The sequence below is a fragment of the Nylanderia fulva genome, unplaced genomic scaffold, assembly GCF_048542155.1.
Source record: "Nylanderia fulva isolate GAGA-0341 unplaced genomic scaffold, ASM4854215v1 Scaffold7, whole genome shotgun sequence".
NCBI classification, from domain to species: Eukaryota; Metazoa; Arthropoda; class Insecta; order Hymenoptera; family Formicidae; genus Nylanderia; species Nylanderia fulva.
Window position 1 is genome coordinate 1,012,211 of NW_028190807.1, and position 13,256 is coordinate 1,025,466.

Consider the following 13,256-nt stretch of genomic DNA (forward strand, 5'->3'; position numbering starts at 1 on the left):
ATTGCGCATTTAATATATAATTAAATATATAAATTCCTTATGCACATATATAATGAAATTAAATATAAAAACCTATTAAAAGATTATACTATTTCAGGAAGCGACAACGGATGTAAGAATTACAACATTTGAAAACATTTGCTTTATTGTATGTTCCTTTCTTTCGCAACATAGGTACATATCAGCATCTAAAATGCTTCTCCTCATAATCCAGCAAAATTCATTTCTCTCATGCTAATAACTTTTTTTTATATATTCGTATATCTCCTATTTCTTTTAATCCTACCCTCTTGCATTCGTTCTCTTTTTCTTTCATTCATAGATAAATAAATTATCGACTAAATATGTACAAGATTTTTTAATAATTCTCTCTCTTTCCTTACTTTAATAATCATTTGTTGCTTAATAGACGTATCTTGTAAAGACTCTAGAAATATTGAGCTTGGTCTGGTCAGTATACGTAATATATTCTCATTATGTTTTTTTCTCGCTTTAAATTATATTTATCTCTTTCTCCCTCTTTCTTTTTCTCTCCTCTCTTTCTTTTCTAAAATTATTTATTCCTTTTCGCTTCGTACAACTGACTATAATAATATATCTCCGTTCGTTTGTGGTGCAGCTTTTCAGGAATATGATTGAATAGGTATATCAGGGAAAAGAGAGCATCGCCAACAAAGTGGCAGAATGATACAACCCAGTGAACACAAGTAAGAACAAAGTAACAGTTATATAACATCAATGTTATAATTTCCTACTCGATATTATAACTGTTACGTACAAGCCATGTTATATTGCGGTTATATTATTGAGTGGGAAATTATAACATTAATGTTATGTAATTGTTACTTTGTGTTCACTGGGAAGTGTCTTCAATAAAAGGCGCGATATAATATAACGGTGTATACTCTGATTGTTGGCGTTATATAGATAAAGTTTCGATTTTTTGCCCTAAATAATTTTCAAATTCATATATTTAAGAAACCCCCTGTATTGCAATCTTGCTGTGTTGGTACATAGCTACTCTGAGATACTCTTGTACGCGCGGATTTTAATTACAATGTTTATATATAACTTGTGAATATGCCAAGTATAATATTTCCTCAGGCACACCTGTGAATATTTACAATATAATAAATTGAAATTTCAGAGAAATCAATCAATTTGAAAATTAATTCTATCAGCGAATAATTAAATAATAAAATTATATATTGTACAAAAACAAATAAAGAGAAAACCAAAAATAAAAAAATTATTATACTTTCATACGCGGGAGAACATCAGCGTCGTATAGACAGGAAGATACAAAAGTTTGCCGATTTATCAAACTGATTGCTTCTTGTACAGATACCCCTAACAGCACACATATCTGAAAGACATTTAGAGGATATTCAGAGAATATTTTACATTCTCTGGATATCCTCTGTACATCTTTCGGACAGGTACTGTTAGAAAGAACTAAATTAAAAAGAAAAAAACAAGCAAGAAATAATTAACGACGACGCTTTGCTAATCGGGCTACATCATAGTCTCGCTGCAGCTAGTAGTCATATTATCGAAATCTAATTGTGAGTACGAGCGATGAGTGTGTTCGCAAAAAGCTGCACTACCGCCGGACCCAGCCAGCGGGTTGCACCATCCGTCGGAGCGTATTGTGTTCGTGAGGTAACACAGTATTTCTAGAATCTCATTAATGCGCTAGGAACCCGGGCTGGCGTTATCGCCGCTTCTTCTTCTCGCCTCGAGCTGCTTAGCCAGTAGGGCGACCTCCCAATTGTTGTAACCGTCCCGCCGTAAGATCTTATCGTCGTCGTCTTCGTCGTCCTCCTCATCCTCCTCGTCGCCCTCGTCGCTGTCGCCCTTGCGACGCCCACAAACGTCGAACTCCTCGTCCGATCTGTCGCTGTTCGATTCCAGATCGATCGCCACGTCCTCTCCACGCGCTAATCTCTGCGGCACTATCGAATTCGGTAGCTCCTGCAGTTCCAGGGTCTCTCTTTCCGAGTGTTCCTCCCACGATCGCCGGCTGCGCGAGCTCGAGCCCACCGATGAGCGTCGATCGCGCAATCGTGCGGTCAAGACGGTGTCCACGGAACTGTCGCGCATGAAGGGATGATCCTCGCCATCGTCATCGAGATCCTCCTCCATGGAAGCGTCGTGCTCGGTGCTATCCCCGCCGGAGTCGTCGTCGCGCGACTTTCTTCTCCTTCGCTCGAGCTGCTGGATCCGCGTCTGCAACTGCAATATTATCTCGTCGCGCTTCCGGACCTCCGACTCGAGCGATGTGAACTGTAGCACGAATTTGCTCTGCATGTCCTCCTGCAAAGCGGGGTATGATTAATTGGGACAGCTACCACGTGTCATACTGTGTAATGAGAACTCCTACAAGCGTATAGTTGGATATAATTGATGAACAGTCTGGCGACGATGAATGGAGTTTAATAGTTTGGAAAATATATATCAACAGATGTTGGATTCAAATTTACGTGATCTCTCTTGAACTTAACGATGATGAGGGATTTTAAATTTCTTCACAAGAAAGAGTAATATAAAATTTAAGACGTTTCCCTAAGAGCACGCAATATATCCAAAAGATATTCAGAGGATATACCCAGAGGACATATTCAGGACAGCTTCAGGATGTTCTCTGGCCGTCTTCGGGATATGTCTGCTGTTGGGGTTAAAATTGAGGAAGTGAATTTATTTATCGTAGCGTCGATAAATATTGATTTTGCAAACATCGAGACGAGATATCTCCTCATGCTGATGAAAGCGCGACTCTATAATAAGAGCACTTCGGCGAGGTACGTGATGACAGCAAATGCAAAGGAGAGCGGCCACAAAGCACGTCCATCGAAAACAAAGGAGACAAAGGAAAAGCTGCTAGTCGCGTGTGGTACTCACCAGGCCTGCCTTGATGACCTCGCCGACCCCGGAGAGCAAGTCGCCCAGGCACTCCCCTTCCCGCGACCGGGATACCGTTTGCAGGACACCGGCACTGCCCACAGGACGGAAACTGAGTTTATTGGGCGGCGACAGTGACGGCTGATCCTGGGATCCGGAATTCGACGGCGGCGGTTGCAGAGGCTGCTCGGACGGCGGGCTCTGCAGCGTGTATTTGTTAAAAGTTACGCTCTTCGACAGCTTCGAGTGCCTCGCGGCGTAACCCTCGATCGTCGGCGCTCTCATCAGCCTCTTCAGTTCGGCGGTCGCGGCTTGTCGATCCGGGGTGCTCGTAGCCGAAGTCTCGCTGCTACCTGCCCTACTACTGCTTGCCGATAGTTTCTTCAGAATACTCTTCAAGTTCCGCCTCTCGAGCGTCTCGTTCTCCGGCGACAACTGCTGGTCCGTCGACCCTGCCGCTTGTCGAGCCTATTAAGAAAACTCGATTTAGAAATTGAATACTGATAACAATTGTATTGCGTTTAAATTTAAATCTTGTTCATCATTCATGATTATTTAACCCAAACAGTATCACGTCTAAAACGGGACACAAGACGTTTTAAAGACATCTTAACGATGCCTTTAAGATGTCTTATGTCCCGATTTTAGACACTTGTTTTCTAGGAATCTTCGCAATAAGTAAAACATCAAAAAATACTTTCTAAATCATTGATAGAAAATAGAAAATATATAGTCTTGAATTAGAAAAAGTCATTACGTTATCACTTACAATACTTGTTACAATTACCACTTACTTGATTGTACTTGGCCAACTTTCTGGCATACTCAATGGCACAGGCTTCCGAGTGACTTCTCGTAAGGTTGCTGTCAAATTCCGGCTCGGCATTCTCGCCACAATCAAGGGAGGAACTCCTGACCGCCTTCTCCAACTCGGCCAACTTCTGTCTCTCGTTCAGAATTTTGAGCTTCTTGACGAACGGCAGGCCGCAATACTCCGGCGAGAGGTCGTCGACAGAAGCGTACATTTTTGTCTGCTGCAGCTTCTTGGTCGGTGGGCTTTTCTGCGATGAATTGTCCTTGGCAGTCAACGACGCCTTCTTCAGCGCGACCCAGGGCCTCTTTAACGCGTAGGCTGTCCGCGTCTCGACCTGCGAGGTCGCGACGGCCACGGTGCTGACGCTTTGGGCTTCCGAGGACGGCTGATCGTCGGACAGCGTGCTCGTCTCTTCGGGGATGGTCTTTTGCGGCAGCAGGTGTTCCTTGATGGGCATCTCCTTCTCCGTTTGAGCGGCCTCCTGCTCGTTCTTCGTCTTCAGCAGGAGTATCCTCTGCAGGAATGGTAAATTCGGATTTGTGGGGTTCAAGGCCTCCGTGGGTGGTGGTGCTGGGTGAGGCTCGGTCGCGTGACCCGGCGTGTCCATCAGATTACGTCGTTCTTCTCTCTCCTCCTTCTCTTTCAACAACCTGAGCCTCGATAGCAGAGGTAGGCCGGCGCCCAACGGAGATATCGGTGTTTCTTGGCTGTTGGGTAGAGTCAGGTCCTGGCTCTCATCGATCTTTTGCTGCCTCCTCAAAGCCGCCTTGGGTGCCAGCGGCTGCAGCTCCAGGCTCTCCTCCGGTCGGGTGTTACGTCTGCTCTTCCTCAGGACGTTCTTCAGGCCCTTCACGTCGCTCTTCAGCTTGTCGACGATCCTTTTTCCGGTGCTGTTGTCGGACGAATCGTGACCAGGAGACGCGGATCGGTGCGCGGCTCGCGCGACCCTCTGCGCCTCCATCAGCCGCTTTCGACCGAGATTCTGGAGAATTTCCTGTGCCTCCGGGTAATCCTTCATCGCTGCCAGCACGTCTTCTCGCGAGAGACTGAATAACTCGGAGTAACCCACCGAACGAACGTCAGCTGTGCGTCTGGAAATTTAAGGGCCAACAATTTAGCTTTTCGTCCCAAGCTAGTGTTTGCTGTTATTTCAATAAAATTATATAGATGATTATCTAAGTGAAATTTTGGCGTCATCTTATCTTTATATAGCGACTAGAACAGCACAAGCCTATTTCTCCATTTTATATTTAAAAAATTGATATTTAAAATAAAATAATGTAAACTTTATTTAAACTTCACTAATCTCTCTTTTGAGACAGAAAGTAGCTGATTAAAGAGTTCATTTACTAATTAAATTTTAAAATTTAATTAAAAATAATAGAATTAAAAAATAAAAATTATAATAATGATTTAAATAATATATTACAAGTATTAAACTTGAATAATATATTATGACAGAGATCAGGCCAACGAAAGTTCTTCTCAAAATTTACAAAACGAGATCAAAGCAAATGTTCTAGGATTTATAAAGGTCTTAATTTTTGCATTTAATGTTGTAGCATTTTTCGTAAAAATTAAGCAAACTATACGTCGTAGTGCATCCTGCCTCGACGTGTTTTAAAGGGCTTTTCAAGCCCTATAAAATCAACCCAGGACGAATGTCCTAGGACTTGTAAAAATCTTAATTTTTGCATTTAATGTTATAGTGTTTTTCGCGAAAATTAAGCAAACTATATATCCTTTTGAAATTTTAATTTTTACATTTAAAGTTGCAGCGTTTTTCGCGAAAATTAAGTAAACTATACAAAAATGATTTGCGCTTGCTACTTGGGGTATAATCATCAACAAGAGTTTAAATATTAATTTTGATGTAAATAGAGTTGTAACTCTTTAAAATAAATTGTGAATGGAAAGTATATAAAAACGATCTTCGACGTAGAAAGAAAACCCGAAGAATTTGACTCACTTATTCAATCCGTCCAGATTGAGTATACCAATCTCGCCGAAAAAGTCCCCTGCCTTCATTGTCGTGAGGACTCTGCCGGTTTCGCTGATCACCTCCAGAATACCGTCGGCTATTATGAACATCTCGCGGGCGACCTCGCCCTTCCGACATATCGAATCACCTGGGGTGAATATGTAGGCCTTCATCTTCAGGACGAGATCGTGCAGAAATTCCGGCTGACACTCCTGTTGCAGGATTTAAATATAAGTTAATATATCAAATATAAGTTATATATATTAAACATAAATTATTCATTATTTTCTGTCATGTTATATGTATATGTAAATGTTGCATGAATAAATTTATAAACTCTAATCTCTTGGGAAAATCGAGTTTTAAAAGTCATTTCCCAAATCTATTTCCAATGACAGAGTATGGCAGAAATCGTTTCTTCAAATAACAAAATGCAAATTTTAATTCTAATAAGAACAACCATTTAGATCTTGTTACATCAGCTTCGAATTTTAAGAGCGAAAATTTCACTTGACAATATTGACTTTATAATCATCTTAAAATTTAAAGCTTCTCACATGTTCTACATACAAACAGAGATAATTTATGAAGATTTAACGCGCATCAAGCATAGGAATTTTTGCTCTAAGTCCTTGTCGTATCTCCTATCCTCGCGTGAGAGATAAAAATTTTTATCTTTGCCTTCGTAAATCTTTCGTTAATCACGCAAAAAGCTTCTTACTATCTTTTCGCTAAAATTAATGATAAGTGGCTTTTGTAAAAAATATATCTGTTTTCCTATCACACGTTCGTCATCAGACACGTTTAGTGTTATCTTGTATACTTTATTTAATTTAAAAAAAAATTAAATAAAAGAAGAAAATATTTTAAGTAATATATACAATTATGTATGGTACAAGAAGAAAAAATGAGACTTTAATAATCAGATATTTTATATTTATAATTTATTATTCAATAATGAAATAAAAAATATCTGACTTTGTTTTATACTTAATAAATATATTTACAAAACATTAATTTATATATAATATTATAAATTGCATCAACATCTTTAAATGCAGCAGTTTTAGCACATGAATTAGACTATCTACCCCGCCTATTCCATGTTATGCGAAACCATTGTCGTCTCCATCGTTCATCTCATTATCTATTTAAATCTATTATATGCCAAGTCACGGTTTGATTTAATCCATATAAACTTATAAATAATTATTATTTATCCTCCATTGCAATATATATTTTTAATCTTTTCAAAGACGCATTTTTTCTGCTAAATAAATATTTTTATTAACATTTGTATATATATTATATATGTTAAAAATAATAATTTAAATTCTGAAAAATATAAATCATAACAATATATACGCATATTTATATATTAAATATGTAATAAAAACATTTAAAAAATAAAGTAAAAATAAAATTGAAATGCCACTGCCACTGAAAGGATTAATCAATCAGAACTTGAACTTTTATAAAGATGATACAATTTTTTAATAATATACTAATTTTATATTTTTTAATAATATATTAATATATATTTTAATAATTTTAAATAATATATAAATATACTAGAACACAAGCGCGTGCTACGCGCGTGCCATTCTTCGATTCTATTAAAAAAATAAATAAATATAAAATTTGTTTAAACTCAATTAATATATTTGACTGAAATCAGCCGATTAAAGCGTCAATTTGCAAATTAAATAAAAAAATAATAATATGATTAAAAAATTAAAATAGTAATATGTAGTAAATAATGTGTTATAATTCTTTATCCTCGATTAATATTTTTTGACAGAAATCAGCTGATAACTATCAAAAATATTAATCGAGTTTAGGGCACTATAACGTATTATTTAAAACATATTATTTTCATTTGTATATAACATATTATTTTAGAATTTAATTAGCAAAATAAAGCGTTAATTTTCTAATTAAATTTTAAAATAATATGTATATGTTATATGAAAATTAAAATATGTATGCTGTAAATAATGTATATATCTGAAAATAATATAATTAAGATAACAAAGAAAGAGAAAGATTGATCGACGTTTGCGAGATTGTTCGCAATAGAAATCTTTAGTCGCATTTTGTTCTCGGCAGTGCTTGATGGTCGGCAGCCGATAGTCGTAAATTCTTCGTGAGATACGATTCCTCTTCCGCGCTACCTTGTCGGAGCCCTTTGCTAATAGAATCGGCCCTACTCAATCTTTCACCGCGATATTTCATTCGATCGACAGGGTACACCATCGAACAGTGTGACGTGTTTTACACATTCTCGCACCAGCGCTTTGATTTGAGACGAGAATACAAGCGATCCGGGCTGTTATCCTCGATCATCGAGGCCTTCTGACTTTTTTATTCACAACTCGATCTACAATGGACCTCGTTAAAATGCAGTCTCGGACGTGCGCATTGGCGCAAGTACAACAACCAAGTGGAAAAAAATACAGGATGTCTGAATTGACGGCGCAAATTGGCGTCAATTCTTCGATGAGCTCGAAGTCATGTCTTTTGTAGCGAAAATAATGCTTATTTTTTAGTTATAAGTGAAGTCAAAATAAATAGAGGAATTTGCGCGATCAGAATTGGGAGAGACAAAATAATATAAAATTTTATATTTTATTTAACAAGAACTTACTGAATATTACTTTTATGAAGAATTTTAAATCTCTGTTAGCAAGGTATTTAATTAATGATGATATTGATAGATTGATAGATTGATATCTATCAATCTATCAATATCATCCTTAATTAAATACCTTGCTAACAGAGATTTAAAATTCTTCATAAAAGTAATATTCAGTAAGTTCTTGTTAAATAAAATATAAAATTTTATATTATTTTGTCTCTCCCGATTCTGATCGCGATAGATTGATTTTTAGGATGAGATTTTTTATGCTAAAAATTAAAAAAAATTAGTAAGAATCAACTTTTCGCTCGAAATTAAGGAATATGCTTGCGTAACATTAATTTAAAAATATTCTGTACATTTTAATAAAATTTTCAATGATAATCTCATAAAACTAAAATTTATCATAAAAGTCGGTTGTTGCAACTTTAATAACTCGACCGTTAAATGCACTGTAAGTGAGCCGAGTCACTTTTGCATGAAAAGCATTTTCACTATGTTTTATATTCGGAGTCACGGTTTGTTTTAAAAATGCATCCATTATTTTATATATTTTTTTCTCGCTTGAAAAAAAAAATATATATTTTCACATATACACGTATATATATATTAATATATATATATATATATTATATTATACATAATATATAAAAATATAATTAAATATTGAGCTCTCAATATACTTTTTCGTAGATTACGCTTTCGTTAATTTTGAAATTACTGTTGCGGTCCAGCAGGATGCTGCAAAATATCAGTTAAAGTGTATCATTATCTTCAAGATATAGTATATATGTCATAAAAGAGATATTTTTTTACATCCGATGTAATTGCGATTTTTTACATGCTCTGTAGATTCAGGGGAGTAATCAATGACAGGTGATTACGAGATACTGCGAGGAATCTGGGGGCAGAAATCGCGTTCTTGTTGAAACAGGCCGCAATGTGACAGCAATTAAAAGCGGCGTGGACTCGCCAATTACAAGTAGATTCATAATACGGCACTTTGCGAAAAAATTTTCCCCCTGATACTGATAATGTCGATTGCACCGTCAATGCAACCCCCGTCGATGCTCCCTTTCGGAAAAAATACGCGAGGGATAGGTAGGTAAAATAAAGGGATTCGATGGATTACGCGGAATGGGGATTATTTGGCTTTAAGCTTACGCGATTTGAGATCTGTTCAATTTAAATTCGCCGCACCGTGAACTTCATTATCTCCGCAATCTCGGAATATCTCGTACACACGCATATCGCAATCGAAATAAATATGAGCTACACCTGCGATTTTATCAAAGAGCCTTTTTAAAGCGGTAAATACTTTACAGAAAGTATAAATATGAAAACTTTTATTTATTCCAAGCATAATTAATTTTTTATGTTATTATGTTTATTTAATTATATTTAATTAATTTTGTTCCTTTTAATATATATATATATATTTTTATTTATATCTTATTTATATTATATAAATATTTTTATTTATATTATATACAATATATTTTTATATTATATACTTTTATTATATTAATATAAAAAACCGATATTTTTGACGCTTGAACAAAATGCAACTATAATTAATATTATTTTCCTTTATATTACATATATCTTTTTAATTTGTATTATATATATTTTTTATTTATATTACATATATTTTTATTTTTTTATTATACGTAATAAAAAACGATATTTTTGACGCTTGAATAGAACGGCAACTAATCTGGAGTGCAAACATCAGTATTTTATTTTTCGACCGGTTCGCCGAGAGCGAGATTGTTACACCGCGCGTTCTCAATTACACCGTTTGTTTCTGAAAAAATATCACAGGCGCGTAATCCAGCGGGCAAGTGGAAGCTAAGTAGATTACGTTCGAGCTCGGGGAATTTCAGCTTTTTCAATCTAGATTCGCGGTAGCGAGTGAACTTCATTATCTCGACCATGCGGGCTTTTTCGAAAACGAACGCATATTCGATTGTCCAGGATAATTCTAACGAGAGCGATCTCGCGAGGATAATTTCCATTTTGCCGTTCCGATCTCTCGATACCGAAATCTTTGATTCGCGTTGATTAATATTTCTCTGCGTCGATCTTTTATATATTTTTTAACTCCTTCCCCATTTTATACGTTGTGCGATCGCGTGACTCTAGCTTGGGAAATTAATTAAACGTCAGAAAACAATTTCTTCAAGTCATTTCCTATAACGAGAAGCCAAACTTTTTCGTGACCTGCAACTCTGCATCGCTATCTCTCTCTCTTTCTGTCTCCTTTCTTTGAATCTCCGTTTTCTAATTTAATTATCGCCGTTTAAATCCCGTATAATGAAATTCGAGCAATGAATGAAAATGCTCTCTCTTCTGTTCAAATTTTGCTAAGCACCGCGCATATTTTCACTCTTCCATCTTGACTATAGATTCCATCTTAAATGGTCCACGACGCGTACTTCATCAAACTCGTCCAACTCGGACTGTAATCGTAAATTAGAAAACTGCTCGTAAGGAGTGCTCGAAGAAAATGACGAACGGTTTTTGTCGTCGGACAAAAATCGATATTTTATATGCCGCGGTATCGCATCGTTTCATATTATTGTTTAAGAAAATGTCTTGCAAAAAGAATATTTTCAATTTTTTTTGCAAATACAATCTATTGTATGCAGTGTTGTGTTCAGATAATTTTAAAATTAGCCAGAAAGATAAGATAAAAATGTGTAAATTTATTTTAGATTTTGTTTTAAATATATCTAGATAAAAGATAAAATTATATAGTGATTCATCTAGAGATAACTTCTAAATAATATTATTTTTAAGACCGCTTATGTAAACACTGTTATAAAAAAATATAAATTATAATAGGGATATAAAAATATATTCACACTTTTATTTGTAAGTTTTTATCGCTTACTATTTCTTGTTAGTTCTATTATTTAAATATTTTCATGTAATTATAAACCAAATTATTTGAACATTATTCTAGATTCTAGATCATTTAGAGTACACTTTTAAGATGCAGATATAGATAATACATATTTTTATTATCTGTATAAAGATAAGATGACGCTAAAATTTCATCTAGAATCTAGATGATCATCTGTACAATTTTATTTAGATAACAATAAACACTGATTGTATGTCCGTGTTTTCTGATGGATAAACTTTTACTCTTTGATACCGAAATAGAAAGGTTTGTCTATAGCTTTATAAATTTTATTAAACTTTTCAATTTCGTCTTTTTTTTTAAATATATATATTTTTTTACCCTAACTCTCTCTTTTTCGTTCACATTGTCTAATTCTCTCAAAAATTGTGAAAGAGATCTAGTGCGATAAAATGCTATAAAGCTTACTATTGTAAGAGCAAGTTGACTGTTTCAGACGAATAAAAGGATCGGCGAGAAAATAGATCGGATGCAGCTGGAAATGAAAGAATTTTTGTCTCGATGTCCCAACAGAGGACAGCTAAATTTTCGATTAAAACGTTTCTCGACGCCTCGCGTCGTTTATTTCGTCCTGTTTCAGTCCTTCTCTCAGAGAGACATCTTCGGAAAAATATCAATCGACCCAAAAATCGTAATTTAGATCTTCCGTCCGTAAAAGGTGCCCGATAAGCAGCTCCTGTCTATTTTAAAGAGAGTGCGATCTAAAAACGTTGAAAAATAAAATGAATTTTATCATACGCTAGAAACGACAGGATGTCTTCAAAGCCGGATATGAAGCACTTTGCTTCCTTTCATTGCGATTCGCCTCTAAATCGCTCAAATATCTATTAACAGAATTGAAAGCCGTATCTTATATTGACAACGTACTATATATCGCGATAAATTTCATATATAAATGTCGCGACCGAAATTTCATATCTTTGGGCACTCTTAAATATTTGCGCACGTAACTTTTGGATATGAAAAATTTATGAAATAATACATTCGACGCGTTCATCCGGGAAATGTTGTTTCTAATAAGATTTTTATGCCGGTTGCATCAGAATATTTGAAAGGAATTTACTTGGAACTCGATACAGTCACGCGTAACTCTATCTCAGTGTCATTTATTCCTACTTTTCCCCGTTCTTTTTCCTTCCAACATCCTCTCTTCTACCGTACAAAGAAAGAAGGCAGGGTAAAGAAGAAGAGCGAGGGAGGAAGGATATTCCGAGGTAATGGAAATTCTTCGAATGTACGGAGAGATGACGACCGAGAAGGCAGAAAGGGAGCACCCTTTTTTCATCGACTCCGATTTCCATCTCTTTTTGCGTTTCTTTCTCGTCGTTTGCGGTTATCGGACGCGAAAGTCCTGTGTTAAAGCGGAGTGTGAACTTTGACAGCACCGTTTGCACATACGCAAACAAACTTACTCCGGAACAACACATTTGCAGGAGAATCATCTCATCTCTATGCACATAATTTTGCAAAATTAGCCCCAAATTAGTCAAACTCCTGCACTTTCAATTCTAGAAGCTGATAATATACAGAGTATCTGACATAAGGTGTCATCCCGAAAATTACAAGTAGATCCTTTTATTCGGAGACAATTTTTCCTCAGCAAAAATATTGAGGCATCAATAATTTTCGAGTTATAAGCGATTAAAAATAAAGGATTTTTCGCAAACTAAGCCTCGTGGAGATAAAAAATATTAACAAAACCACATTCTCCAATTAATTTCAAGTAGAGTTTACTTTAATAACATTTTAATTTAAGGTTTAGTTACAAAGCTACATGATGGCAAAAATTGGAAACATGATGGCTTCCCTCGATATTTTTGCTGAGGAAAAATTGTCTCCAAATAACGAGAACTATTTTCGATGTGACACTTTATGTCAGACACCCTGTATATATGTATGTAATAAATAAAGTTTTCCTGTTTTAATTATATTAATTGCTGCGTATGTATTGACCGTTCAGTTTATAAGTTGCAATAATGTTTAATGACCGTTA

The 13,256-nt window shown here is 35.7% G+C and overlaps 1 protein-coding gene across 7 annotated transcripts in view; it reads right to left on the minus strand.

The window, feature by feature from the left end:
• Positions 1–127: 127 nt before the first annotated feature.
• The window catches only part of LOC114934596 (uncharacterized), a 148,074-nt gene continuing 134,945 nt past the window's right edge, over positions 128–13,256 (minus strand). For all 7 annotated transcript variants that reach the window (XM_029307263.2, XM_029307265.2, XM_085488543.1 and 4 more), the window contains 4 exons: positions 5,685–5,908; positions 3,696–4,806; positions 2,902–3,369; positions 128–2,316 (listed from right to left, as the gene is read on the minus strand). In XM_029307263.2, coding sequence (XP_029163096.1) covers positions 1,696–2,316; positions 2,902–3,369; positions 3,696–4,806; positions 5,685–5,908 — 2,424 coding nt within the window. In that variant the 3' untranslated portion in view covers positions 128–1,695. The remainder of the gene's footprint in view (positions 2,317–2,901; positions 3,370–3,695; positions 4,807–5,684; positions 5,909–13,256) is intronic.